This window comes from Vanacampus margaritifer, chromosome 3, assembly GCF_051991255.1.
Source record: "Vanacampus margaritifer isolate UIUO_Vmar chromosome 3, RoL_Vmar_1.0, whole genome shotgun sequence".
Lineage (NCBI taxonomy): Eukaryota > Metazoa > Chordata > Actinopteri > Syngnathiformes > Syngnathidae > Vanacampus > Vanacampus margaritifer.
In genome coordinates this window covers 5,495,836-5,523,510 of record NC_135434.1, presented here as the reverse complement: position 1 = coordinate 5,523,510, position 27,675 = coordinate 5,495,836, and the positions used below count along the sequence as shown (strand labels likewise).

General features: G+C 38.9%; 2 protein-coding genes across 3 annotated transcripts in view; both read right to left on the bottom strand.

Moving 5' to 3' along the window:
- Positions 1-20,724, bottom strand: part of trpm3 (transient receptor potential cation channel, subfamily M, member 3) — a 184,059-nt gene extending 163,335 nt beyond the window's left edge. The window contains exons 1-3 of one of the 2 annotated variants that reach the window (XM_077560549.1): positions 20,687-20,724; positions 9,338-9,400; positions 3,236-3,869 (exon numbers count right to left, since the gene is read on the bottom strand). In XM_077560549.1, the coding sequence (XP_077416675.1) occupies positions 3,236-3,439 (204 nt within the window). In that variant the 5' untranslated portion in view covers positions 3,440-3,869; positions 9,338-9,400; positions 20,687-20,724. Of the gene's footprint in view, positions 1-3,235; positions 3,892-9,337; positions 9,401-20,686 lie in introns of those variants that run through there. The other variant, XM_077560544.1, reaches the window with a different exon arrangement.
- A 3,006-nt stretch (positions 20,725-23,730) lies between these two features.
- Positions 23,731-27,675, bottom strand: part of cemip2 (cell migration inducing hyaluronidase 2) — a 32,851-nt gene continuing 28,906 nt past the window's right edge. Inside the window, exons 20-23 of the mRNA XM_077561197.1 lie at positions 27,531-27,632; positions 25,275-25,420; positions 25,094-25,200; positions 23,731-25,018 (exon numbers count right to left, since the gene is read on the bottom strand). Of these exons, the coding sequence (XP_077417323.1) occupies positions 24,813-25,018; positions 25,094-25,200; positions 25,275-25,420; positions 27,531-27,632 (561 nt within the window). The 3' untranslated portion in view covers positions 23,731-24,812. The remainder of the gene's footprint in view (positions 25,019-25,093; positions 25,201-25,274; positions 25,421-27,530; positions 27,633-27,675) is intronic.

Sequence of the window (27,675 nt, the reverse complement as noted above, 5' to 3'; positions counted from 1 at the left end):
AAAAACAGTTGGGTCAAAAGTAACCCAATTATGGACTGATCCACTTTATGGGTAGTTTTATACAAAATGGCCCCATTTCTTGACCCAAGTAAAGGATCTGACCAATATTTATGAGTTGTTTTACACTAGAAGACCAATTTCTTGACCCAAAGTTTGGTCAAAAAGACTCGGTCCATTTTTGACCCATAGTTGGGTTCTTTTTGACTGTTTTTAGAGTGTTCAACGAGAGAAACATGCATGTACAACATGTACTTGCTGAAGGAGGTGAAAGCGACTGAGTGGTCAAGTTTGCCTCCAGGCATGAACTCGATTGACCACCAGTGGGACACTCTCAAGCGAAATGTAGTGAAGCACGAACTGTCTAAATCCACCAGCTCTGTGATGTTTTCATGGACGGGTGAAAAGGGGATTCTGGTAACAACCTGTGCACCTCTGGTGAATTTCATGTCTGAGAGGATTAAGGCAGTACACACAAAATATTGACAGTTTTTTATTCCTAAGGCACAGTTAGGTTTTCTTCACTGTGAGGTTTGCTCACTTTTCTTCCCAGCTTTTTTAGAAAACAATGGATGTGATGGGTTCTTTTCAGTACATCAGTGCTGCTATACAAGCTGTGTAAGACCATTTCTATAGCATTATCCCTTGAGAAGATAGATAGTAGAATGGTTTCTTTTGAAATATACTTTTTATACCGCCAAAGTTTTTAGAAGGAAAAAAAAAACTGGTTCCACACACACACACACAGCAAGGCAGTACTATATTGCTGTTCATAACCAAGCAACACAAATCCCACAAGCTCAAGCTCAGTTTCTTTTTGGCTGCACAAGCTAAAATATGCAACAAGACCAAAACCCACACTGCTGTCAATGATCCTCTTAATGTAATTTTACAGTCCAAATATTTGTAAACCTAAAAGGTGCCTCCAGACACACTTACTGGCTGACAACCCAAATACATAAATATTGGCAGTGAGTAGCCAATTCTGGACACTCTCGCCTTCATTCACAAATACAAGTAATAATTTCCAAAAATAGAGCAGAGGTTTCATCAGTCAGGCTGACTTTGGGGGAAACGTATCAAAGCAGACATGTCATTCCGTCTTCCCACACCCAGGCAAACTGTACTAGCTACGCATATGGGTGCACATAAAAATATGTAACACAGTTAGAAAGTACAATGTTAAGTGGTCCAGCATTATTTTTATTACATATGGTGTTATGTAGGTGGTAGCGCAAACTGCTGAATTATCCATGTCATCCTAAAAGGAGTAATCACTATTCAGTGATGTAAAATAGATTCAATAACAGGGATGTGATTTGACCAAAGTGAAATTATCTGAAAATTTAGCCGGGGGTCTGGGGGCCGCCGGCACCCAGCTAGGTCCAGGGCAGTGCCCTGGTGGGGGGACAAGGGGCACCGGAGCTCATGGGTTTTCCGTGTTTTTAAGTACTTTCAATGCACTCACATGACAAAGAAATAGACAAAACAACAGCATAAATTTTCAATGTATATTGAACTATCCCATATAAAATGGCAGTTTTAGTCAACTCAAAATCAGTCACATTCAAAAACATTGGACTGCCTTTGCTTTTAAAAACTATCACTGAGAATATCATCATATCTAACTAATGTGATTACTAAGTTAACACATAAATAATGTTGAAGAGTTCAAATTTCATGAACAAATAATTGTATCATGACCAAATGAAAAGTAACTCATATTAGAGCATACCACAAATGTCTTTGTTATAGCAGAAGATGTTATCTGTCGGAGTCATGTGCATTCACAATGAACTACTAAAAAAATTTAAAAAAAAAATATTAAAAAATTTGAATTTTTTTTTTTTTGGGGGGGGGGGGATAAAAAAAGTGGAATTCCGCGAATTAGCGGAAAAATCACATCCCTGCAATAAGTGTTGGAAAACACTGTTATCTGCTATCAGTCAGTTCTTACAAAATGGCTATGGCAGTTTAATTCCTCAGCTAAAACACAGTTTCATATTCACTTGATTTTAAAGTGTGTAAAGGATGTTTGAATGATTGGCCAAATGGTTAAAGGTTTTGTCCGACAGCTTTCTGTTGCTGTTTGTAAACACAACATTCAAACGCTCGAGGAAGCCGAGGACAGCAGCCAACCAGGAACAAGCGTGAAACTAGTCCACCAATCAGGGGTGGGGGTTCACACAGCCGAATTTGCATATGCGGAAGTGACACATAACTCAAATGCACAACACGTCCGCGAAACCAGTCCGCCAATCAGGAACGGGGGTTTCGCACAGTGATATTTGCAAATGCATAAAATAGTCGCTTGACTACGCGGGTTGGCTGCAGGTAAAACGAGTCTCCGGCCAGAAACGTCTCGAACAGGCCAAAACAAATCTGTCGGACTAAACCTTTAAGTCTTACATTGAATTTGTGTATATACTGTATGTAGCTCCGATGTATGTTTCTAAACGAGACTGGTGACTGCCAGAAATCATACTCAGATTTTGAAAATGAGTTTTCTTCTAATCTTGCAGGATAGAGTGAAGACGTTCTCAAACAGGTATTGATAGGACATGTTGGGACATGTTCTCAGCCACCGGAAGTATGATGTCATAGAAAGTCCATATTTGGGCATAGCGGGCAGGCCCGAAAAGCATGACGTCATAGCAAATGTGCCCATATTTGGGTAAAGGGGGACCTGAAGTGAAGGGGTGGTACTTAGCCCGGAAGTGAAAGGGCGGGACAGGAACTCAAAGAGTTTGACGAGAAGGGGATCGTAATATTCTCTCTGATGCTCAATTTATAGATAGGAAATGCCAGGAAAGCTGAAACTAAATTACCTAGTACTAGTACACAGTAGTTAAATGTTTTACATGACTCGTCAAAAAAGTGATTATAACGCATCAAGAAATGCTTTAAGGAACAAAATTTCGTTATGCTTGCATAATGACAATAAAGATTCTTGTTTGTTAAATGCTTCCATTTTGAACAAGGATCCTAAATTTGAGACCGAATTTTAAGACAAATTAACTAAGCAAAATTAACATACAAGCTCATTTATCTGTGAATAATGAATAATTATTATGCAACCGTTAACTTTAATCAAGAAGTCAGTCTTCTAAAGTCCCACAATCCCTCACTTGCTTGACTTGCTGTCATGTCCCACTTTGTAGTTGACAACACTGGGTCCTCCTTTCCTCTCCCATCAGCCTGACTGACGTAGACCAGCGTGTCCTGAAAAACATCTTACCGGTGGCTGCTGAGAGCCCAGTGCCCCTCTTTTGGTGGACCCCCCTCTGGAACTCAGCCTCTTCCAAGACTCGGAGAAACGCCCCCTGGCGGTGGGACGCCCCGGCCCCGACGCCCCTGATGCGACGGACGCATCATCGCGAGTGGAGAAGGGTTGCTCCTTGCGCGTCTCCCTCCGCTCAGCCCACTTCTTCTTGGAAGCCATCGGTGTCGAAATGCGGTGATGTAGTGAGTAGGGCAGCCCTTCTTCGTCAAACTGGTGCCACAGGTGGCATGTTGATCTCCTTCCAAACTCGTCTGCCAACTGAGAAACTCTCCGAGCGGGTGCTCTCCCTCTGTCCAGGAAATGATGAAAGAGAAATCTTTCTTTTCAGTCCTTCACTTTTGTCTCCGCATCTGATCTTGTGGTTGGGAACGGGGGTGGGGCGGGGGACGGGGGGGGGAAAGAAAAAGCAGAAGTGATCACTCGGCTGCACTCCGGTGCGCTTCTCGTCTCTCTTGTAGCCCAGTCGGAGAGGAGAGGCGGCGACACAGAAACTGCACCCTGTTGCATGTGTTCCTAATGTGGCTCGTTTTGCCTCCTCGCAGACAGAGGGAGGGCAGGAGGGTGAGGAGGGGAGGAAGGGGTCTGAGGGCTTCGGAAAGCCAGGTGGGAAAAAAAAAAGAAAGATTTCAGGAATTAGGAGCTCTGCTTTGAGGAGGAAAAAAAGCAGAATGACAAAGAGCAACCGATAACGACACAGGTGGTGATGAGATGAGGAAAGACTCTTGAACAAAGGGAGGGGGCTCTGTAGAGCCCGGGTGTAAGGTTGTTCACTCTCTCACTGAGATCAACCTGAGCTCCAAAACCTTAATTCTCACGACATAATGCTCTTTCCTCTTCTTTGGCAGGCGTAGTTAACAGCCCATGAGGCAGCTCACATGAACCTCGATTTGGTTCGGTCAGTTTATGATGAACCCGACTTATGACATTTTTCAGGTTACATCACAAAGCACAAGAAGGCGCCCTCAGTTACTGCCGTACTTTCGATCTTTCCTTTATTTCATACAAGGTGTGTCAGGAAAGTTCCAGGATTTGTCAGTTTTCCCCTTCAAAATAATCTCTTCGGTGTCTACTTTCACAGCCTTTTTATGCACTCCGTCTACGATCATGGCTATCGTTATGTCGTCCCATGTTTTCAAAATGGGTACCCTTCACAAACCCCTTGAGGTTGGAAAGGACAGGGGAAATTACACAGGTCAGGTGAATAGAAAGTTGCCTCAGCACAGCGATCTCGACTTCCCGGCCAGGAATTGTCACAGTATTGTTAGTAAGCCCGCGTTGTCATGGTGAAGCAGCAGTAAAACGCTCTCGCCTGTTTGCTTACTTAAACCCTGTAAAGCCGAATGTATTATATTTAAATACAAGACATTTTGAGCCCTCTATTTCATGAGTATAATTTTTTTTTCCCCCCCTATTAAAACCCTGCGTATATGATCTGACACATGCATTACACGGATAATCCATTAGAGGGCGGTATCACCCAGCTGGCTGCTTTTCCAGCGACCTTGCAAGATTGCCTCAATTGAGAAAGGAGAGGCACCTATACTTATTAATAGTGGGAAATGTTCTGATTTTTAGAAATATTAATATGTTTGATATGTCTGTTATTATAGTTTTGACTGTTGTAAATGTACAAATTTAAAGCATTGTGACCGGATGTATCAAATATGACACAAATCAAAAGTGTGGAAGTTCTTCTTCTTTTCCTTCAGGGGTCGCCACAGCAAATCAGTTGCCTTTATCTAAGCCTGTTGATTTTCCCCAAATTTTTGTTTGCTTTTTGTTCAAAAGGACAAATAAATACTCTATTTACAAAGAATCAGAATATTCTCTCATATATTTCATGGTTCAGGCTAAAACAATGCCAACGCCGCAGAAACTCTTTTTGGCGAGCTGGGTGTGCACCTGGCCTACATTGAAGTGGTGACTTTCCAGTCCTGAAAATTTTCTGATCTGGAAGTCCTTTTCACTCAAGTATAAACTGTAATAATCATTTTTACTATAGCATCAGTGACAGACTACGGCACGTTCTTACCTGAAAACTTTAACATTGCAAACAGTTTGTTTCGGGATGCTCTACCTCCACGTTTTTCAGAGTTCAAAAGTATTTTCACATTAAAAAATAAAAATAAAAAATCTGAATAATCCATTCCAGGGTACAACAACTATTGCCATCTTAACACTATCGATCAACTGGCGAGTGAAAATGGATCACCCGCTAAAGTAATGCAAAACGCAAAACACTCGCCCCTTGATTAGAAGTGAGTCAGTTAGTGGCTAACTACAAAATAGAAGTCAATTACAGCATTATTCTTCTCTGAGGGACAATGGCATGCAAGCAGGAGATCAGACCATTCAGAGATTCTTCTACTCTATTTACAAAAACAAAAAAAAAACTGAATCGATTGTTACTTCCCAACATTTAAAGTGATCTAATTGTACAACATTTTGGGTAGTTCCAGAGAAAATGATCTTATTTCAAATTGCCAGGGTGTTTCCACATATTCCCCAAGCTCTCAGTGGTAGTCTCTTATTAGGGAGGCAAAGATGAAGAGATCATTCTGAGACAAGGCAACAAACAAGGGAAGGATGGAAGCGTGTAAGAAGAGGTGACAAATGTCAAACTCTTGGGACATTGTTGCCATCGCCCACAACAACCATTCGCCACTTGGGAGTTTTGGGTTTTGACACGTGTGCGCATGTGCGTGAGTAACACAAAATAATAAAACACAATAAAAACTCACCAAAGGCAGTGAATAGAAAGATTAAAAGTGTAAAAACACACATAAACTGTACATACATAATTGATTATGACCACTGGTGGCTGCATGCATACGACCCACATCCTTATTTTAAAAAACACCGCAAGCATATTATGTGTGCTTCAAATAATAACAAATCATGTCACATACAACATATTGTTGTATAATTTGTATGAGGAGAGAGGCTTAGAGAAATGGAAAAAAAAGGCAAAAACGATTATAGATGACGACACTTGACTTTGAAATTCACTGACAAATTGACAACTGTTGCCATAGCCGCAATACTCTTTAACTACCAGTAACAATAAGAGATGTTGAGGAGTGGCCACTTTTATTAGCATCAAATGAAGTACCTATTTTCTTCCGCGCTTGTGCTCATTATGGTCGCAGGTAAGCTGGGCCTGCGCCACATGAATTTAACCCCTAGGCGTTATTGTGACCATTTTTGGGCTTTTTGTTGGTTCTGACCAAGCCATTTCAAAATAAAATACTGCCCACGGGTTAAGCAAGGCGGTGCACACTCGGGACTGGTCAATGATACCACCGATTAATAGCTATGCAATGAATTACACGGCAGTTGCAAATGTTTCATATGCTACATTAGCATCACGACAAACATTTTTAACATACAGTAGCTGGGTAAGATACCACGTGTTTGAGTTTGGCAAATAAATGACAACAGTGTATGAAGAATAATGGATATCTTACCGTAAACACATCACTGATAAGAGTCCAGAAGCCGAAAAGTCGATGTTTTTCTGTGCATCCATGGATGTCTGCAATGTTAAAGCTGAAATTCCCAAGTAACATGAAGGGTTCTATTTGAAGAAAAGTCCGAGGTGTTTCGCTAATTGACAGTCAATGATTGGCAATTGAAACGTGTCTGCTGCATGGAAATACATTTTTTAACATTTGTAATCGTTGAAAAAGTAAAAAAATAATAATACAGGAATGCAATGTGGAGACAATTAAACACTCCTTTATAGCAACGAGTCGGCAGCTAGTTAAGTGCCCGGAGGTTTTAACGTTCTTAACTGTCATACAAGTTAACATCAAAACAATAAAGCCTGTCTATACTTTAACCAAAATTATAAAAACACTCAGCCGTAACATTGATGAATACAGAGAACCCCCTGTAATTGAGGGGGGAAAGGGTCCGAGCCCTGCTGTGAATAGCAAAAAAATCGAAAACATCCAATTTTGTACTCATAGATGATTGCATTGGACATGATGTATTTGCGTGTCTAAACCACTAAAAACGCATAATTTGAACACACTTCTGGTTTATGATTGGATTCTAGCAAACCAATCACAAGTTGATTTGCATGATGTTAAAAATGTTACATTTAAGCTTGGTAAGTTTACAAGTTACAGCCAGACTATCCTGGCGTCCACTATAATAAATAAAAAAATGAGGTAACCCCCCCCCCATGTTTCATAGTATTAGCTAGCATAGGCCTACGAGATAGTAGATACATAAACAAACAAAAATGTGCACTACATACTAGTTAACCGTTTACACAAACAGTATTGGGTCATTAAACTCAACTTTTATAATGATATAATAACGCATCAAATTTGGCCTTGACACACAATCATGTATGTTCAGGAATACAGGAAAACTGTAACTGAATCACAGACTATACAGGCTATTTGTCGCAAAAAAAAAATACTGCACCGACAACAAAATGGACATCTCAAATGCAGCTAAAACAGAGGTGGCAAATCCAGGTCCAGAAAGTAAAAAAACAGCCCCAGGTGCTAGCTAACTATAGCTAGCTCCTATGGTGCTTGTTCACCATTTAGGGAGATGGCTTTAGCCCCTGATGCTAGCTAGCTAGCTAGCTCGCTAAATGGTTAACAAGCACCATGGGAGCTAGCTAGCTAGCACCTGGGGCTAAAGCCAAACTGGGGCAGGGTTTTTAACTTTCTGGACCTGGATTTGCCACCTCTGAGCTAAAACCGTGACAAAGAATCTGTCAATTTGCAAATGACAAACTGATTGGGTTGGGGTATATAATTATAGAAAATTGAGGTTAAAAAAAAAACCTCAAGAAAAAGAAAGTATGAAAAGAAATAAGCTTTTGCTTGTTTGCCAATAGCTGACGATCTGTTTTTAAGAGTTTGGACATACTGTTGTGACATGTGTCGCCGTCACGTCCACCACTTGCTTTAACATCAAGCATCGACCTCCACAGGGTTTCCATAGCAACTACAACAAAAAGTTTGATGTTGCATCATCAGCTCTTCCTTATAATCATCGCATGTATGTAGCACCTCGAGCAGTCATGTCCCATTTCTGCACACCCGCAGCACCCGATGATAACATTTTCATTTACAGAAATTGATGAATCCAAAAGAAAAATCCATGCATTCCAAAGTATGCCACATAAAAACCTCATTAATGCTCATGAATGTGAATATAATAGGTAATTCTGGGTCATCACTAAAAATCTGTTCTTCCTGAGTCTTTTTAATTGGCTTGTCAAGACAAAGGGCTATTTTTTTTCTGGGGTGCACAATCCAATTTAGATGAAACAAAATATCCAAAAAAACAAGAGAAAGACAACAACAAAAACATGTCTGTGCAAAAGCGGCTTGCATTATCTGAGGGAGCAGCAGAACACGTTTTAGCACTTTAAATTAGATCCTGTCACACAGTAGAGAAAAGTGATGCATTTTTTTCCAAAGTCAGAATCAGTATGCAGGTCAACCCGCAGGTGTAATAATTTTCATCGGTAACCACTTGAAAGAACACCAGAACATTTGAGTTGTCATGACTTTCTCCACATTTAAATGCAGAAATTAAGCTGCTGGTATGGGAAAAAAAATGATTGTGCGCTTCCTAATCCAACTTTCATAAATCCATAGCTTAGTTCCTGCCTGAAATCTGAGCTTTTGAAATTGCTGCCTACAAATCCCGAGCATTTATCGCCCACTTACAGACACTGAAACTCAGCTAAAATTATTTTACTCTCCCTCTGTGTAAACATTACAATGCAACAAGTGCAATGATTCTCTATCACGGATTCTTTGATTTTGAGGAGGGAACGGAATCTTATTGCGATTATATTATTATTTATTATTAATACAATTAGCATTTTGTTGTTTGTGATCAGTTCTGGGGAACACTTGCAATTAGTATTAGTATTAGTTGTCCCCCCCACCCCCCACCCCCCACCCCTCCCAGAAAGGGTTTGTAATTGGCATTGCGTGTCGATCCCACTAGATGGCGGCAAAGCACTTTAAGTGGAAAGGATCATAAAGCATCAATACCAAAAATAAAGTTGTTTCTTACCTTTATCTCTGTACACAGTGGGGTGAGAACTCTTCGACTGTGAGATTTCCTCGCCATCTTCGTCTGAGGAATGAAACCCAAAAGAGAAGTTGGTAAGAAAACATTTCATGAAGATAAAAGCTTCCAAATTGTTTTCATGGTAAAAAAAAAAAAAAAAAATGCTGAATGCTGAAAAGCTGAGAGGGGACTGTAATGGTGTGGAATTGTGGAACAATAGTGAATAATATGGGCTGATACTAAAGGATGTTATAATGTAGGGCTTTTGTTTTGAAACTTTGGGAATATGAATTCAACAGTTTGAAGTTGTAACGGTGTGTGGAAAATGGACACAAATATGCAATATTGCATCAAATAAGTACTTTAACTTTTATCTTTAACACGTAAATTAGGGCTTTTTTTTTCACTTAGATATTTTTTCCTGCAATGGTGATGAGCTGAATAGTTTGAAACTGGACAGTTTGAATTGAAGAAATTTAAATATGTTTTTTTTTTTTTTTTTTTTTTTTTAATCTTATTTGGGAATTTCGTTTGGAAACTTGGAATTTGGGGAATGAGATTGGTTTCCTAAAATGTCCTGGATGGATGAGTTGAACATTTTGAAGTTGGGATGTTTATGTGCAAAGTTGGACGTAAATGTTAAATTATATTAAATTGAGAATTTTGTTGTGAAAATGATTGTTTTCTGTAAATGCAAATAGTATTGTAGATTTCCTGAATGAGCTGAAAACTTTGAAGCTGGAATCGTAAAGATGTGGAACTTTTTGTTGAATGTACATTGGCGCACATAATTTGTCCTGAATTTTTTTTAGGAATATTTTTAACTTGGATAGATTTGAATAAGTTGAGAATGTCTTCAGCATTCACACATTATGTTGTCTTTTCTATTTAATTAATTTGTTGGTAATGTGCTAACAACATAAATGAAAGGAACACATACAGAGGAATATATAACATATTTATACTAAAATCATATTCAACAAGATCTTGCAAGTACGTAAAATAGAATTAGAATAGAATAGAATTTTTGTCTTGAATTAATTTGATGGTCAACTTGGTTTAATTGAGACAGATTTACTTTTAGGGAGGCATTTGTGTTCTACTAATTGCACTCCAGCACTTTTTGTATTGCCGTGCCAAAGGATGCTATAGGTTCTACTTGCATATCCGATCAAAGTCTCGGACTAACGCCTCATTTGGATTCATGAGCAGAACTTGCGATCGGCTCAAATGCTAACAAATGAATCTCATGCAAGAGGCCGGCGTGATCGACGACGCTCGCTCAAGACTCTTTGTGCTTCTTTCGGAATATTTCACCACATCCATTCTTCTTTGCACTGATCTGATTTATTTGTCTATGAAAAAAAAAGTGTGGGACTGCCTTCCTCAATGAACAAATTTAATGAAATGTATTTCAGAAAATGTGTTGGATCAATTCCGGGCGAACTTGTTGAAGCATGACAAATCCGGTGTTCCATAAGTGGCTCATATATCATATATATCAATAGGTCATATGAGGCATAGTGACAGTATTTGACCTGTCCTACCGTGCATTGACAAAAACTTATAACAGGGATGTGATTTGACCAAAGTGAAATTATCTGAAAATTTAGCCGGGGGTCTGGGGGCCGCTGGCACCCAGCTAGGTCCAGGGCAGTGCCCTGGTGGGGGGACAAGGGGGGCGAAGTCCCCCGGAGCTCATGGGTTTTCCATGTTTTTAAGTACTTTCAATGCACTCACATGACAAAGAAATAGACAAAACAACAGCATAAATTTTCAATGTATATTGAACTATCCCATATAAAATGGCAGTTTTAGTCAACTCAAAATCAGTCACATTCAAAAACATTGGACTGCCTTTGCTTTTAAAAACTATCACTGAGAATATCATCATATCTAACTAATGTGATTACTAAGTTAACACATAAATAATGTTGAAGAGTTCAAATTTCATGAACAAATAATTGTATCATGACCAAATGAAAAGTAACTCATATTAGAGCATACCACAAATGTCTTTGTTATAGCAGAAGATGTTATCTGTCGGAGTCATGTGCATACACAATGAAATACTAAAAAAAAAATTAAAAAAAAAATGAATTTTTTTGGGGGGGATAAAAAAAAGCGGAATTCCGCGAATTAGCGGAAAAATCACATCCCTGTTATAAGATAAAAAATTTATTTAAAATAAAAAAAATTAAAAAGCCCTAATAAAACCTCTGTTCAACAAAGGCTCAAAATATACTGTACAGTAATAACCGCGTGTGATTGTTGTATCATATTTTCCCATGAATATAATATGACCACAAAAAAACTGATAAGAAATCACTTCTCATGTAAACCAACTGGTTGGCGCAATGAAACCTTTCAAAAGCAATACTGATTTAAAAGTATCAGCATCAGATGTTTACTTTGCCGCAGCATCCCAACGCTAATGATGACTTCCTCTTTGTGTTTGACAGAAAGGTTGGGGATGCATTTTTAAGCAGGCCGCCCCGCCATCAATAATTCATTGGCAGCCTCTCTATACAGACAATGTGGGATTTTCCACTTTTTGCAACTATTTGTACATTTATTCAAGTACGCTGGCTTTGTGGATCGGCAACATGTTTACACACAATACTCGAGGGGAACGGATGCAATCAGAAAGCAAATTGACTGTGCAGCTGGGGCCAATATTCCTCCAACGTATTATAAGAAAACACACAAATACCTCCAGATCGCAAGCTGTGATTTTAGATGAGCGCAAAAAAAAAAAGCAAAGGCGGAGTCCCACGGGGGAAAAAAGGGGCCACATGGCTTGACTTACACTGGAAATGATAGACTCAGCATCAGGCGCCATTATTTTTTTTATTTTTTTTTCTGCATATGTGTTGGAACGGACGGCGGACTCGGTAATGAGGGAACAACCCATTTGTAGCGTAGAGCTGCCTGGAAGCAAAGTCACATATCAGTGCTTTTGTTGACTACCAGAGATGTGCACAAACGCAACAAAGTCTTGGAATAACAAACACACACTGTATTGTATAGACACAGCAGGTGATTAGCAAAGCGCATTCAAGGTCTAAAAGTACAGCAAACTTAAAAAAAACAATAAAGCAAAAAAAACTATAGTTGGCTCTATTTATGTTTTATGTAGCAGGCTATTGAAAATTATTTATACATGTGGAGCATATGGCTGCGCCGGCATCCAACAGCCAACAGATGGAGGGTCAAACCAAGAACTAGAGAGAATATGGAGACAATTATCATTTATTCAGCGCACTGACAGCACTCACTCCCAACCGGCCACATTGTGTCTAATTCATTTCAACCATCAAGTTGGTCCAAACTTCTCATACTCATTGAAATAATTAAATAAATGGTTGCTTTCTTACCACTCTCAAGACACCCCGTGGCTCCTTGCAGGACCTTACGAATCCTCTTCTGGTGGGGAAAAGCTCCCTTTTTGGCTTAAAATTTGAAAAAAGAAAAAAAAAAAGAGGAAGACTTGTGAAGGATAAAAATGGAAGATAGGAGGAGAGCGCACAGGTGATTGGCAGAAGAGAGGAATGAAGGCTATGAGAAGATGGCTGGAGTCAGGAAAAGCCACAGGTGGGCTAGACGCCCCTGTGTGTGTGTGTGTGTGTGTGTGTGTGCGTGTGCGTGTGTCACACTGTCAATCCGTATTAAAACACATCTGTAGGTCCAGGAGACAAACTGTGGACAACATGCGCATTTCCCACACTCATCCTTTTCTAACCTCAAATGGATAAACCGTGACTAATCGTTGGATTGATACGGCGTGGTTGACATTTAACATTTTTGGGTTCTGGTCCTAAAAAGAGGAAGATGACTTCATCTGGCTACCATGGAGACCACATGGATGATCTGGTCTTTGCTATTTGGTTGTAAAGTTACTAAAGTGTGTATGGTCCTATCAGGAGGATCGGCCATCTTGTAAGGTGCCGCTGCAGGATTAGAGAGCCAAGTCTGTGTGTGTGTGTGTTTTCCGAACATTTGAGCATCTCTCCGGGGCCAGTTGCTAGGTGAGGACGCTATGAAGCTCAACGTCTCCCTCCCAAAACACACACACACACACACACACACAAACATTGCCACGCAGACACATGTGGTTTGATGGCTAGGAAGGTTAATGCTTGCAAATAAAGCAAAGTCAACAGTGGGTGGCTAAACATGTGTTAATTTGTGCCATGAATTAATGACGACATCACTGGGATGCCACAGCAACTGAGGGGAAGGACACGCGTGTCGGGACGGGATGATCGGGACCCCGTCTCACGCTGATTGTTATTTAGGGCCCTTGCGTGCCTCTCTGTTGTCCGGCAACATGATTGTGATGTCTTATGGATACATCTACGTGCAATGATTGTCATATTATGCCAATAATATCATATCGGCAGTATCACAGTACAGTGAAAATCAAAACAAAAACAAACAAAAAAAAACACAAATTATTGTATGAAGGTGTCACAAAGAAAACACTTCAAAAACGACGTTAAAAGAAAAAAAGAATGGTAATTTCCGAAGTTGTGAATTTTTCAGTTATAATATTCCTAGGAAAAAGTCAAATGAAGTTATAATGTAACAAGAAAAATAATGCTATGGAAAATACTTAATAAGCCTGATTATTGCAACAACAACAAAAGTTTCAAAAAATAATCATAATAGCAAAACAAATATATATATAACAAATAAATAAATATAACAAATATATATATATATATGTAATATGTATATGTGTGTGTGTGTGTGTGTGTGTGTGTGTGTGATTTTACAAAACCTGTTATCCTGCAAAATATTACCAGAGGTGGCAAATCCAGGTCCATAAAGTAAAAACCCTGCCATAGTTTGGCTTTAGCCCCAGATGCTAGCTAGCTAGCTTCCTAGCTAGCCCCCAGGCGCTTGTTTACTTGCTAGGGAGGGAGCGAGCTAGCTAGCATCTGGGGCTAAAGCCAAACTGTGGCAGGGTTTTTACTTTATGGACCTGGATTTGCCATCTTTTAAAATTACACGACAAAAAGTCACGTTTTAGAATAAATAAAGTAACGTAAGAATATATATATAATAATAGAGTGTGGTAGTCTGAATGTTGTAAGAATCAGATCATAGTATTACAATACAAAAGTCGAATGTTATAAAAATTGAAGTCAGAATATTACGAAAATGATGTAAGATTAGTTTTAAAGGTTGTTATGTTGGTTGAGAAAGTTATGAAAGAAAATTAGTGAAATAGAAGTGAATTAGAGGAAGTGAAAACATTTCTTGGCAATATATCCAATGCACCGCCACTAGTCTAAACACAGCTTTCTGATTAATATTGCATTTGTGGAATATGAATTAAGCAGCAAGGACACTGCCATTTTTCATCTTCAGTCGACATCAAGTGCCAAAATGGCCGCCCCCTCCCCCCCCACCCCGAGATGGATGACAACAGGTGGGTTTTTCTGCTTAATCAGAATGTTTATACTAGTGGGGCTGCATACAATATATTATTGTAAAGGGAAAAAAGAAACGTATCCTTTTGTGCTCATGCACCAGACGAGGCAGCGATTATTTCACATACTGCTTTAAGAGTCACTGAGCTATTGAACATATGATGGCACCCTACATCGCAGTAAAAAAGTATAACAGGCAATCAGTCCTCTATTACTGCCTTGCTTGAATAATATGTTTGACTTTTACCACTAAATATTGTCGTGAGGCCTCAAAGAAGACGTAATCACTTTGGAACGTGGGGGGGGGACATGTTCAAAAGCAGACGAGTGTGTCTTTAACACCAAGATGAAGCTACATGTGGCTCGAGAACAATAATCAGAAGATCTGTGAAGGATAGAACGATGATTTCACCACTTTCGGCGCACTTAACGGCTGCCTTGTTACACCAACAAAAGGTGCGAAGGCAAGAAAAAAAAGCTTCCAATTCCGTGGCAGAGAGAGAAGAGAGCGTCCTTTCAGCGCACTGAAGGTTAACGTGAGGCCACCGAGATGATTGATTTATGCAGTACAAAGTGTTCTGAGGAGAAGTGGGAGAAAGTTATGCATTCTGTTCAATCTTAACTCAACTCTGAGTTCCACACTCGAACCCTGCGATGACACACTGTGCACAATGCTGACAATACATTATTTTGCTGTTACAGTTAATGGAATGAAATTGCGATATTTCCTCCAATGCCTTTGCCATACTGTAAATATGATGCACCTTCACCACTATTTTTTAGACCAAATATGAGTATAAGGGCTTATGTGAGTCGATACTGAGTACCGATAATATTATGTAAATTCAATCACAGAACAGCTCATTGGGTACACTTCGGCAAATCTAATGATTGAACATAAAACTGCAACTAAGGATTATTTTTGATAATGGATTAATCTGTCGCATTAAAACATGTTTTAAAGTTAACTCTTTCACTGCCACTGACGTTTAAAGACGTCAAGTAAAAACCTACGGAGCACTGCCAATGACGTCAAAAGACGTCATCCAATAATTTTTTTTTTTGAAACGGGTAGAGGAAACCCTTCCGCATGTCTGGTGAAAGTTTCCAGCCTGTCTGTTGTGCCTAATGACTATTTTTGGCCCCTAGAGGGCAGCGATGACTCTCTTTTGACAAGATCGGGTGGGCGTCAGTAGAGGCGGAGCTAGAGCATCGAGCAGGAGATGAGAATGGAAGACAAAGGAAAAATGGCGGCCGGTCGCGAGGAGCTCACGCCCGAGCCGTTTTTTTCAAAGACCAAAAGCATCGCTGAAAGAGCACATTGTTGACGACGATGATCATCATCGATGATGAAGATGAGGGTGGTGACTCCGTGGTTGGGAAGCATTGACGCGGCAGTAGAAGACGTTAGATGAAGCTAGATGGAGGAGGGAACGGGCAGTGGCGAGCGTTTGCAAGCAGCTCTACACTTACAAGACGAAAGGCATCGACCAACGCTAAAAGAGTACATTGATGACGATGATGATGAAGGTGAATCCGAGCTTGACGGCGAAATTGGAACCGCTGACGCGGCGGCTATGACGGTGTCGTAACGCGGAGCGCAACCGAGCACGCACAGGCGGACGTTCGATCGGACGACGGAGAGTGCCCCGAGTCCAATGCATATTCATCGGAGGAAGTGTGTACAGTCTGCTACTTGCTTTTTATTCCCCGGAAAAGGAGAGCGTTACAAAAGGAAAAACTGTATTTGAAACATCCACATAATTGTAAGTAGTACCACAGTTGCACACGTTTGTAAATAGTTTGCGAAATTGTTTTGTCAAATTGTTACACTGTTGAATGGAAATAAACGTATTTTGCAATCAAAAAACACTTTTTCATTGTTGGTGAAAGCGTTTTACAGAAGTAAAGCACTATTTAGGTGTTTGTGGCATCATTCATGGACAAAAAGAAGTGTACAATTCACTAGAGTGCATGAAATAACATCGTTTCACAAAAAGCTCTTTTTCTCCGTTTTTTGTTTCAAAAGAGAGAATTTCGGTGAAAGTAAACATTTTCTATTGTTGATTACTGAAGAACGGAATAAGGTAGAAACAAACTTTTTTTTCTGATGAAAGCTGAGAGTCCAATCTTTCATTTGGTAGCATGTGTGTTTCCATAGTCCAAACACAACATTTTCTGTGGACCTTGAAAGATCACTCAAAATACTTAAATCGGCTGGCAGTGGGGACAACCCGTTTCTGAAAACGTCTGGTAGTGAAAGAGTTAAAGTACCACGGATTGTCACACCCACCTAAGTGGGGCGGAATTCTTTCTCCGCATTTGACCCGTCCCCTGAGGGAGCGGTGAGCAGCAGCATAAGCCGCGCTCGGGAATCACTTGGTAATCTAACCCCCTCCATTCCAACCCTTAATGCTGAGTGTCAAGCAGGGAGGCAAATGGGTCCCATTTTAATAGTCTTCGGTACGACCTGGCCGGGACTAAACCCAAACCTCCAAATCTCAGGGTGGACACTCTACCACTAGGCCACCGAGCTGTTTTAAAGTGATAATTGACTCATTGAACCATTTTCAGCAGTAAAAAGTGAATATTTTGTCTATAATTAATGTGATGGCTCCATTATTTTTATTATTATTATTATTATTATTTAATTATGGCTCAGTTTACTGACCAAACCCAGAAAGATTGGTTGTTTGTTACCTACTTCCTCAGCACGGGTGATGTCATCATCAGTCGACAGCAAGTGGAAAAATAGTTTTTTTTAAAGGTATTCATTTTATGTGAAAAATAATTACGTTATCTAATTAATTCTGGACAAAATATTAACTTTTCACAACTGAAAATGGCTCAATGAGTCAAGTATCCCTTTAATGCCGTTATTCAAAAACATGACATTATCACAAATTGACATATTGTAATTATGATTCAGTTACTGGTTTGGTCCGTAACATGTCAGAAAATGGGCAAAAATGTTGATCATTGTTTTCCAAAGTAAAAGCAAATGTTTTATTTTGATTCAACCCAAAGATAGTCCGCTTTTATGAAGGACTACAGAAATCGGATAACATTTACTGTTGACAAGCCAAAATTCTAAGCATTTGGACAATTTTGTATGTAAAAAAAAAAAAAGGCATACGAACAATTTATCAATGATCAAAAACAATTATTGATTATCTGTCAATGAATCTTTTAATCATTGCACCTCTAATCCAATGCAAGTTATACCACAAATTATATATTATTTAGCATTTTTATTTCAGGCAACAAATTCCAGTTGAGCACAGGAGCAACAATTCATACTGTAGTTTCATAATATGAACGGAAAAAAAGAATGAAAATAAATATGATTTTGCCTAAAGGGGAGTGGGGGAAAAGAAAATTTACTTAATCCCATCTCTAATCGATAAATATATGGTACTTCCTGCAAGTTACAATTTTATCATAATAAACATTATCATGGCTTATCAACTGAATTGTTGAGTGCCAACAATGCTGATGTTACCATAGGCAACAAATATTACATTCTTAATAGTTCATACCAACAATGGCAATACATTTATATTCTAAGAATATAGTACTAAGAACGAGACATAAATATACATACTTATTTGGATCTCATTAGATTGTGCCTTTCCTGAGCCATCAATAATCATATGAGCCTCATTAATCCTCAAACAAAATGAGTCCAATTTAAGCCACGCAACAGTTTGTTAACACTGTCACCAATACACTCAACAATGTGGTTACACTGCGACTAAATGGCTTCAGAAATGCCTTCATAAATCCCACGCTGGGCTTCAGCATTTAAACACCGCGGCTCCTTCACGTCCTAATAAGCAAATTGAATTGAAGTCCACGATGAAAACACGGCGTAAGCGCTTTGGACGACAAACAACTATGTTGTAATCCCATTTTTATTGCATTTCTTCGGGCCTGATTAGAAAAGCGCCACGCCGTGCGGAAAAGTACGCCGCATTTCTGCTAATAATAGCGCAGGCCACGGGCATCGGGTCCGTACTTGCTCACGTGCAGGTGGATGAGGTTGCTGGGTTGAGGCGCATCTGTTAGGAAGATGCACTACTGTGATGTACAATAGTCACAATTTAGATCTCAGGTGTCTCAATAGGAGAAGCAAGTTTATGCTACATGAAAAGGCAAATTTACAAAAGACAATTAGGGTTAGTGAAGTGGGGGGTAGCAGGATTCTCACTTTATTCTCAGAATTCTGACTTTTAACTCTTTCACTGCCATGGACGTTAAAAGACGTCAAGTAAAAACCTACAGAGGGCCGCCAATGACGTTAAAAGACGTCATCCAATTTAAAAAATATATATATTTGAAACGGGTGGAGGAAAGCCTTGCCCAGCTGTGGTGAAAGTTTCAAGCAGATCTAGTTAGCCGAATGACTATTTTTGGCCCCTAGATGGCAGCAATGACTCTCTTTTGACAAGATTGGGTAGGTGTCAGTAGAAATAACATCGTTTCACAAAAAGCTCTTTTTCTCCGCTTTTTGTTTCAAAACAGAGCATTTCGGTGAAACTAACCATTTTCTATTGTTGATTACTGAAGAACGGAATAAGGTAGAAACAAACTTTTTTTTCTGATGAAAGATGAGAGTTCAATCTTGCATTTGGTAGTATGTGTGTTTCCATAGTCCAAACACAACATTTTCTGTGGACCTTGAAAGATCAGTCAAAAATGCTTAAATCGGCTGGCACTGGCGACATCCCATTTCTGAAAACGTCTGGCAGTGAAAGAGTTAAGTGAGAATTCTGAAAATAAAGTCAGAATTCTGACTTTATTCTCAGAATTCTGACTTTAAAGTGAGAATTCTGACTTTATTCTCAGAATTCATGAGAAAAGTGAAAATTCTCACTATTTTTAGAATTCTGACTTTTAAGTGAAAATTCTGACTTTATTATCAGAATTCTGACTTTATTATCAGAATTCTGACTTTAAAGTCAGAATTATCACTTTAAAGTCAGAATTCTCATTTTAAAGTCAGAATTATCACTTTAAAGTCAGAATCCTGACAATTTTTTCTTTTTATCTTCACTGGCGCTAAAAATTCCCTGTGCTTTACAGAGGCAAAGTTAAAATGATTAAAGACAGGATTAATTTAAAAGATGACAATGATGGCAAAAAACGAGATTAAATGAAAAAGAAAGGCCATACACAGTGGATTCTCCAAAGTTGAAAATGTGTGGCGTAACATTGCGCCAGAGGCAAGATAGACTGGTGTTGGTCATTTCATAGGTAAGCAGAGCTGCATAAAATTATGTAGGATGTGCAAGATTCAAATCTGATAATCTGGCACATACTTGTGTGAAGTCGTCTCAATGGTGGCGGCTCACATGATGTGCCCACACTCCACATACACACTAGTGTCATCAATGAAGTGCTGCCCCCCACAAGTGAAAATGCTCTAATTATTTTTTTCTTCCCCACACTCTGGGTTCTATTCCCGCAAGTGGTCAACGCTTGCTTCACCCATAATCGTCATCCAATCCGATCGCCATTGGTAAATTCAATTTCTTCTTCTATGTGTGTCATGTTATCACTTTGTTTTCCCTTTTGGCAATCAGTTTCCCTTTGATGGTTGCATCAGAAAAAGAAATAGGAAAAAAGCCACTGAAAAAGCAACGCATGGAGCTGAAATCTGACAAGATTTGCTTTGATCCACACCTTTTAATTACGTTCCAATGTAACAGGCCGTCAAGGTGACGATAAGCAGACAGCAGATTGACATCACTCCTCGGGGAGGAGGGGTCGCCATGGAAACGGACCCCCGCGAAGCAGTCGGAATCATTTAATTATTTAGGAGCGGCGTCAGCGGGGAATCAAGTGGAACCGTTCAAACCATTAAGAGGTCATATCATGGGGTGATTTGCGAGGGGGGAGAAGATAAATGTACCTGTTCCAACAGCTGGGAGGAGAATCCCCTCTCCATTAGATGCTCGTCGCTGGACTTAACATTAGGTACACCCACAACAGCTATTCAGCCGTACCTTCATCCTGCGGCCATATGAAATCTAGGGACGAGAGAGTACAGACACCAGTAATTGTATACCTTATTTCAAGGTACTTACTGTATAATATGCAGTATGCTTTGGCTAAGAGGCGGGCTACACCCTGGACTGGTCGCTAGCCAATCACAGCATTCGCAGGTTATCCCTTCGCTAAAATCTTCCTTTTTCTCCGTTATCATTTGTTTTTTTTTGTACAACTGCCTCTCAAGGAACTTAATATGTGAGCGAACGAATGTACTTTATGTGTGTATAGTAGCCCTCATACCAGCTCAGTCACCCACTCACACACACACATGCACATTCGTCTCGTACGGCGTTTTATTATTAGCCTTGGCATTTCTCTAATTTTGTTTGCACAGTTCAAACGGCTGTATTTTACTCTACACCATTAATAGTCCACCCATGCACAATATAGCAACACAAGCATCAAAGTAAGGGGGGGGATTTTTATTTTTTTTTTTTAAATCAAATCAATATTTCTGCACAATAATATGCTATTCTTTCTATCCTACAATATGAGCAAAAAGATGGGTGTTCAGTGTGGAACCATTGTATTGTGCTTTCATTTATTTTTTTAAACAGGCCATTTGTACGTTTTAAATGGGATTTACTTGGTCAAAAAATAATAATAATTTAATTCACCCAGCCATCCGCTCAAGGGGTAGTAATGGGCTGGGGAGGTTGAAAGGCAGTTGGTTTCTAACCAATGCTAGAAATGTTAGGATGCCCCCATGTGGTCAAGTTGGTTAAGACAAACGGTAGCAATGGCTGCCTCCAATAAAAATGGTTAATGTACTGCAGTGTTGGAAAAACATTTCTCCTTTAACTTTCATTACACTTTACAACTAAAGTTTCACCATACAGTGGTTAAAACTTTACACTAAAAACTATACACTTGTATGGCAGTAAATGGATTCTTGCCATTTTTGACAGGCCATAGAAAATAATGTTGTTTAAAAACTCTGGCAAATTACAATGATTTAAAACAATTACAGAGACATTTTTTTAAATCTTCTTCAGCGTGCATTGGCGAGCATACCTGTTTTAAAAATATGTACCATTTTTGACACAAAATTAATTCATTATTCATCTGTAAGTAATAATGCTAGGGTTAGTTTGATTAATATAGGTTTTATTTACCTTGTCATAGACATCTTTTTAAGTTTTTCCTGGAACAACCTCACAACTTGTCCGTGATGAGTGGAACACCCAACATCCACACAACCAGCCATTTTGGTAAAAACAAAAGTCACAAAAAAATCGCGTGAAGCATTGAGTCACGTCCAAAAACCATGTGACGTGCTAGCATGTAAGCTAACAAGCTTTCGTGGCTACACGACGGGCCTTCACGATGACTTGCATCGGCCCTAAGGCGTAAATAATGACATGGACATGGCGTCCAGTGAATATACATTTTCGAAGTGTAGCGTGGCTAGTTAAAAGTGATAGAACTAGGCCTAGTCTAGTAAAAAAAAATAAACTCACAATTGTGCTATTGCGAAAGAAGCGCTCAGGTTTTTATATAGTGGGGGAGGGGCAAGTGCAACCCAAGTGCGTCACTGGGCGCCATTTTAGCCACGCCCTCCAAAATGAAATAGATGTCCACTAAATTTCAGGTTACGTTTTTTATTTTTATTTTTTTAATATATATTGCATTAAATTCAAGGTATGTCATTGTGTTTGATTTGTTTTACACTGTATTCCAATGGTTAACTTATGGAGAGGTATGAATGCTAAAATATTATTTGAAATAAATTGCCTGTATGGTTGATAGGTTTTATATTGTTTCGATTTTGATTGAATTCGTTTTTAGAGCGGATTTGTTACTTTTTTAAATGCTTCACTTTAGTTTGTTATAGTTTTAGTAATAGTTTTATGTAGCCTACTATATATACATGGCATATTTGTGCAATTTAAGAGGGGCAGGGAAAAGGTCACTATATATTTACATTGCAATACCCAAATTATTGTCTCCATTCAATAATACTGAAACGAATAAATTAAATAAAGCCCAAAAGTTATATTGATAAAAAGGAAAATTTATATTTTCGCTCCAAATATAGTTTTTATTTTATTAACGTAAAATTAATTTTATTATCTTCTTCTTTTTTTTTAACCACTCTGAATTTTATTATGTTGATGAAAATGTTTTTCCAATTTTTGTTTTATACTGAAACGAATAAATTAAATAAAGCCCAAAAGTTATATTGATAAAAAGGAACATTTATATTTTCGCTCCAAATATAGTTTTTATTTTATTAACGTAAAATTAATTTTATTATCTTCTTTTTTTTTTTTAACCACTCTGAATTTTATTATGTTGATGAAAATGTTTTTCCAATTTTTGTTTTTGTATTTTTCGTTCTAACAACCTGGTTCTGGAACACACCATTTTTATTATAGTGGCTCCTTACCAAGCTTATTTTAGTTAACTAAAACTAACGAAAAAAACTACAACAAAAATTCAGAAAACAATTTCGTTAACGAAATAAAATAAAAACGAAAATGCTTTTTAAAAAACGAAAACTAACTGAAACTACATTTTCTGTTTACAAAACTAACTAAAACTAACTATAATTATAGCAAAAATGTCCTTCCCTTTTAGTCTTTGGTAATCAATTTAATGCATGAGCCTTTGGGGATGATTTATTTTGATATTAACCGGAATAAGAACATTTTGAATGTGTCACACAATAGTGACGTCATCTAGCAGCAGCCAATAGAAAAGCACCTTCAGATGACGTTGCTCCCATGGTGTTTTTTTAAAATATTGCGCACAATACACATGAAAAAAATAAAATAAAATAATAATATAAACTAACAGAACCACCCTGAAAGCTAATTAAAACAAACTAAATTTAAAAAACAAAACTATAATAACCTTGCTCCTTACAGACAAAAATAATGATTTAGTCACAGAATCAGCACGTTACAACAAAGCATACATGTTTATTTCAGTAACATTCTCATAACAAAAGCCAGGAAACCATGTTGAAACAAAAAAAAAAAACACGAAGACCAGTTTGCCCAATAGATGAACAGAATGACTTAAAATACACTATAATTAAAAAAAAAAAAATTTTTAATCTCATTTGACTTTCTCTCATGGATTTGCCCTTTTTACACAGTAGAGTGGTTACAAAGCCACACAGTCACATAATCACACACGCTTGTCGTCAGTCACTCATTGGCACATATCAATGCTCAGTGGGGGAGCCCTGCTCACATCCAAAAGGCCTCTCAAAGATTTACACTCAAAGAGATACGCTCAACACGAAGCACATTGCTGCTAAACTATATCAAACATACTACTGTATAGCCCTGGGAATATCTTTACATTCCCCTGTATATGTATATTTGATCAGGCTTATTGTATTTTGTATATCCATTGCTCACGTGGCCTGCACTTTAAACACACCCATAATCGACGTCGACCCAAAAGGGGCTTTTCTCCTCATATGGCTGGAAAATTAACCTCGCAAAACATCATGTATCTTAAAATAAGGAAAGCGGATTTAACTCTCTGCAAATGACTTGTTTAAATATGCATGTGAATATGGCTTGTTGTTTTGCACACCTAACCCCCGTTGGCTTTGCTTATTTATCACACGTTGCGTTGTTGGACGCAACGGTATTTGCATTGATTTATCCCGGCCGAGTATGTCTCGTTCCAGTTTGACTCCCCGTCCAACGTGATTTCAATTGTTTCCGTTTCTGTGACTAATGCGCCGCTCTCTTCCCTCTGATGAGATTCCTCTTTTCATTTATTAAACCATAAAATAATATAATAACTTGATTTGTTTTCTCCTTTGTTATTCCAAATATTATTTCAAAAAGGTGACTTCGGCTCGTTTTTTTCTTTCTTTACATAAAAGTGCATTGACTTATCGGCCTGTATTCGCGCACACGCATAACATCCCAAACGCAACATATATGCCATTGTTAATAAATTAAAGTTCAGCAGTTCACATTCATCAGCCAGTTGTGTATGTTTGTCGAGTTCACATTGGTTCACTGGAGTCCTGTGGCTTGTTTGAGCAGCTTCAGGTCCCTGCGCGTCTGCTGGGCCGCTGGCGGCGGACAGCCGTACGCTTGGAGAGCGAGCGGCAGGAAGCGCTCCTGTGAGCCCAGGATGTGGTCTCCTTGGCCCGCCTGGAGACACACCCACGGAGGCGGGGGGGCGGCGCTTCCTTGGAAAGCCCACAGTGCCACACTCTCTGCAGGGAAAGGGACAGATTTTGAGATGCTACCGCACACGGGTAATAATCGTCGTAGTAGTCACCGCCACAAACCTTTATTGTGCAAGTCGGCCGCCTTGGCCAAACCGAAGGGGATGAGATGGCGAGCGACATCCGGCAGACCCTCAGGCTGACCTCGTGTCGCCATCAGGACGATGGATCTGTTCACCACGACGACAACCGAGTCAGCAACATTTCTCGCTGACAAAAGTCAATGTTGGGTTTCTGCACTTGCCTCTTTGGTATTCCGGTCATGAGGTGCTCTTGCATCTTGGCGTCCATCTTGGCAAAAGACACCTTCGTGGTGACTTTCCCGGAGCAGGCGTCCACGGAGACCACAAGATAGCCGGGCTGAGTGAAAGGTATCTTCTCTTCATTTACCTGATGGACAGAAAAACAGATGAATATAAAGTACTCCTTTTTTTGAATATACGTGTATGTATACTCGTTTACACTTGTGTTTCATTATTTCTTTATACAGGGATGTGATTTGACCAAAGTGAAATTATCTGAAAATTTAGCCGGGGGTCTGGGGGCCGTGTTTTTAAGTACTTTCAATGCACTCACATGACAAAGAAATAGACAAAACAACAGCATAAATTTTCAATGTATATTGAACTATCCCATATAAAATGGCAGTTTTAGTCAACTCAAAATCAGTCACATTCAAAAACATTGGACTGCCTTTGCTTTTAAAAACTATCACTGAGAATATCATCATATCTAACTAATGTGATTACTAAGTTAACACATAAATAATGTTGAAGCGTTCAAATTTCATGAACAAATAATTCTATCATGACCAAATGAAAAGTAACTCATATTAGAGCATACCACAAATGTCTTTGTTATAGCAGAATATGTTATCTGTCGGAGTCATGTGCATACTAAAAAAAATAAATAAAAAAAAAAATCGGAATTTTTTTTTTTGGGGTGGGGAGATAAAAAAAGCGGAATTCCGCGAATTAGCGGAAAAATCACATCCCTGTTTATATTATGTGTGTAGCTAGATGTCCACTCTGTCATTGTCCACCCAGTCAGCAACCTCACATATTTTGTCCTTTGATTAATATGCATTTCTAATAGGAAGACATATCTACGCAATATAAAGTTTAATGCAAAATATCAAGATTTTTTTATGAAATGGGGAAGTCTTAAAGGCACCGAATGTTGATATTAACTCGGACAATGAGCCTAGTGAGCAGGGTTGGAAAATTCCAGGAATTTTCCCAATTAAAAAATCGTCAATTAACAGGAATAAAGCAGGAAATTACAAAAGCTGAACATTGGTTCTAAATGAAGAACTTAAATGTAGCCGGAAATTATATTTTAGCATAATCCTGCAGGGGAAAAAATGATTTCACGCAAGCACAGGTGAATATGAAGGGCACAATGCCGGAACGTGTTTTGCAAAAACGCAGCCAGGCTTAAGTGTGAGGAAAATGCTTTTTTATTTGCATTTTGAATGAACATTGTTGGCATTTTTTTTTAGGATGGAGGGGGCTGCATTTTTATTATTATCTTTAAATGGCTTGAATCAGGGAGATACGATTTAACGCAGCCTCTGACCTGAAGAGGTCGCTTAACTCTTTGACTGCCAAAAACGTTAAATAACGTTTAGTAAAATCCTACGGGGGAGTGCCAAAGACGTTAAAAGACGTTTGTTTCAAAACAGAGGTGAAACTAACCATTTTCTATTGTTGATTACTCAAAAACGGAATAAGGTAGAAACAAACTTTTTTTTCTGATGAAAGATGAGAGTCCAATCTTTCATTTGGTAGTATGTGTGTTACCATAGTCCAAACACATAATTTTCTATGGATCTTGAAAGATCAGTCAAAATGCTTAAAATCGGCTGGCACTGGGGACAACCTGTTTCTGAAAACGTCTGGCAGTCAAAGAGTTAAAGCAATGATAGCAATGACAAAAAAACGGCCAGCAGGTGGCAGCAGAGTATAAGAGATCAACCAGGCCCATTTTGCAAAAAAGCTCTTTTCCCCAGTTTTCTTTTAAAAACAGATTTGTGAATAATGACGAAACTAAGCTATATTCTAATGCTAAATGCTGCAAAACGGAAACAGATACATTTGTACTTTTTTTCCTGGCGAAATAAGAGACTCTAATCTTTCTTTTGTTAGCTTCCATGTTTTTATAGCAATAGAACACAATATCCTGCTGGCCTTGCAAAATCAGTCAAAATCCAGTAAAACAGACGGGAGCGAAGGGGGTCGCTTCAGTGAAAATGGCTGGGAGTGAATGAGTTAAGGAATTATTCAAAAATCAATCAAGTTCTACTTGAAAAAAGAATTTGTTAAATTATCATGTTTTTACTTGTATCATTTTTGCACGGATGTCCGCATATGACAAAATAAAATGTTCCACTTCATGCTTATTATATCCAAATCCCCCAGTTTGACTTCTCACGGAAATATTCCACCCCAATTAATGGGCAGCTAAAGTGTGATGTGTGCCACTCATTAAATTTGCTCACAGCAATGAATGACGCGTTGTCTCCTCTTTTCTGCTCCTTCACACTGAGAGACTTGATTTGCGTCTGGAGGTAGGACGTCCACGGCTCGCTGGTAAACACACGCTGACCAAACACAAACTAAAAGTCACAAGGGCCAACATTTCCA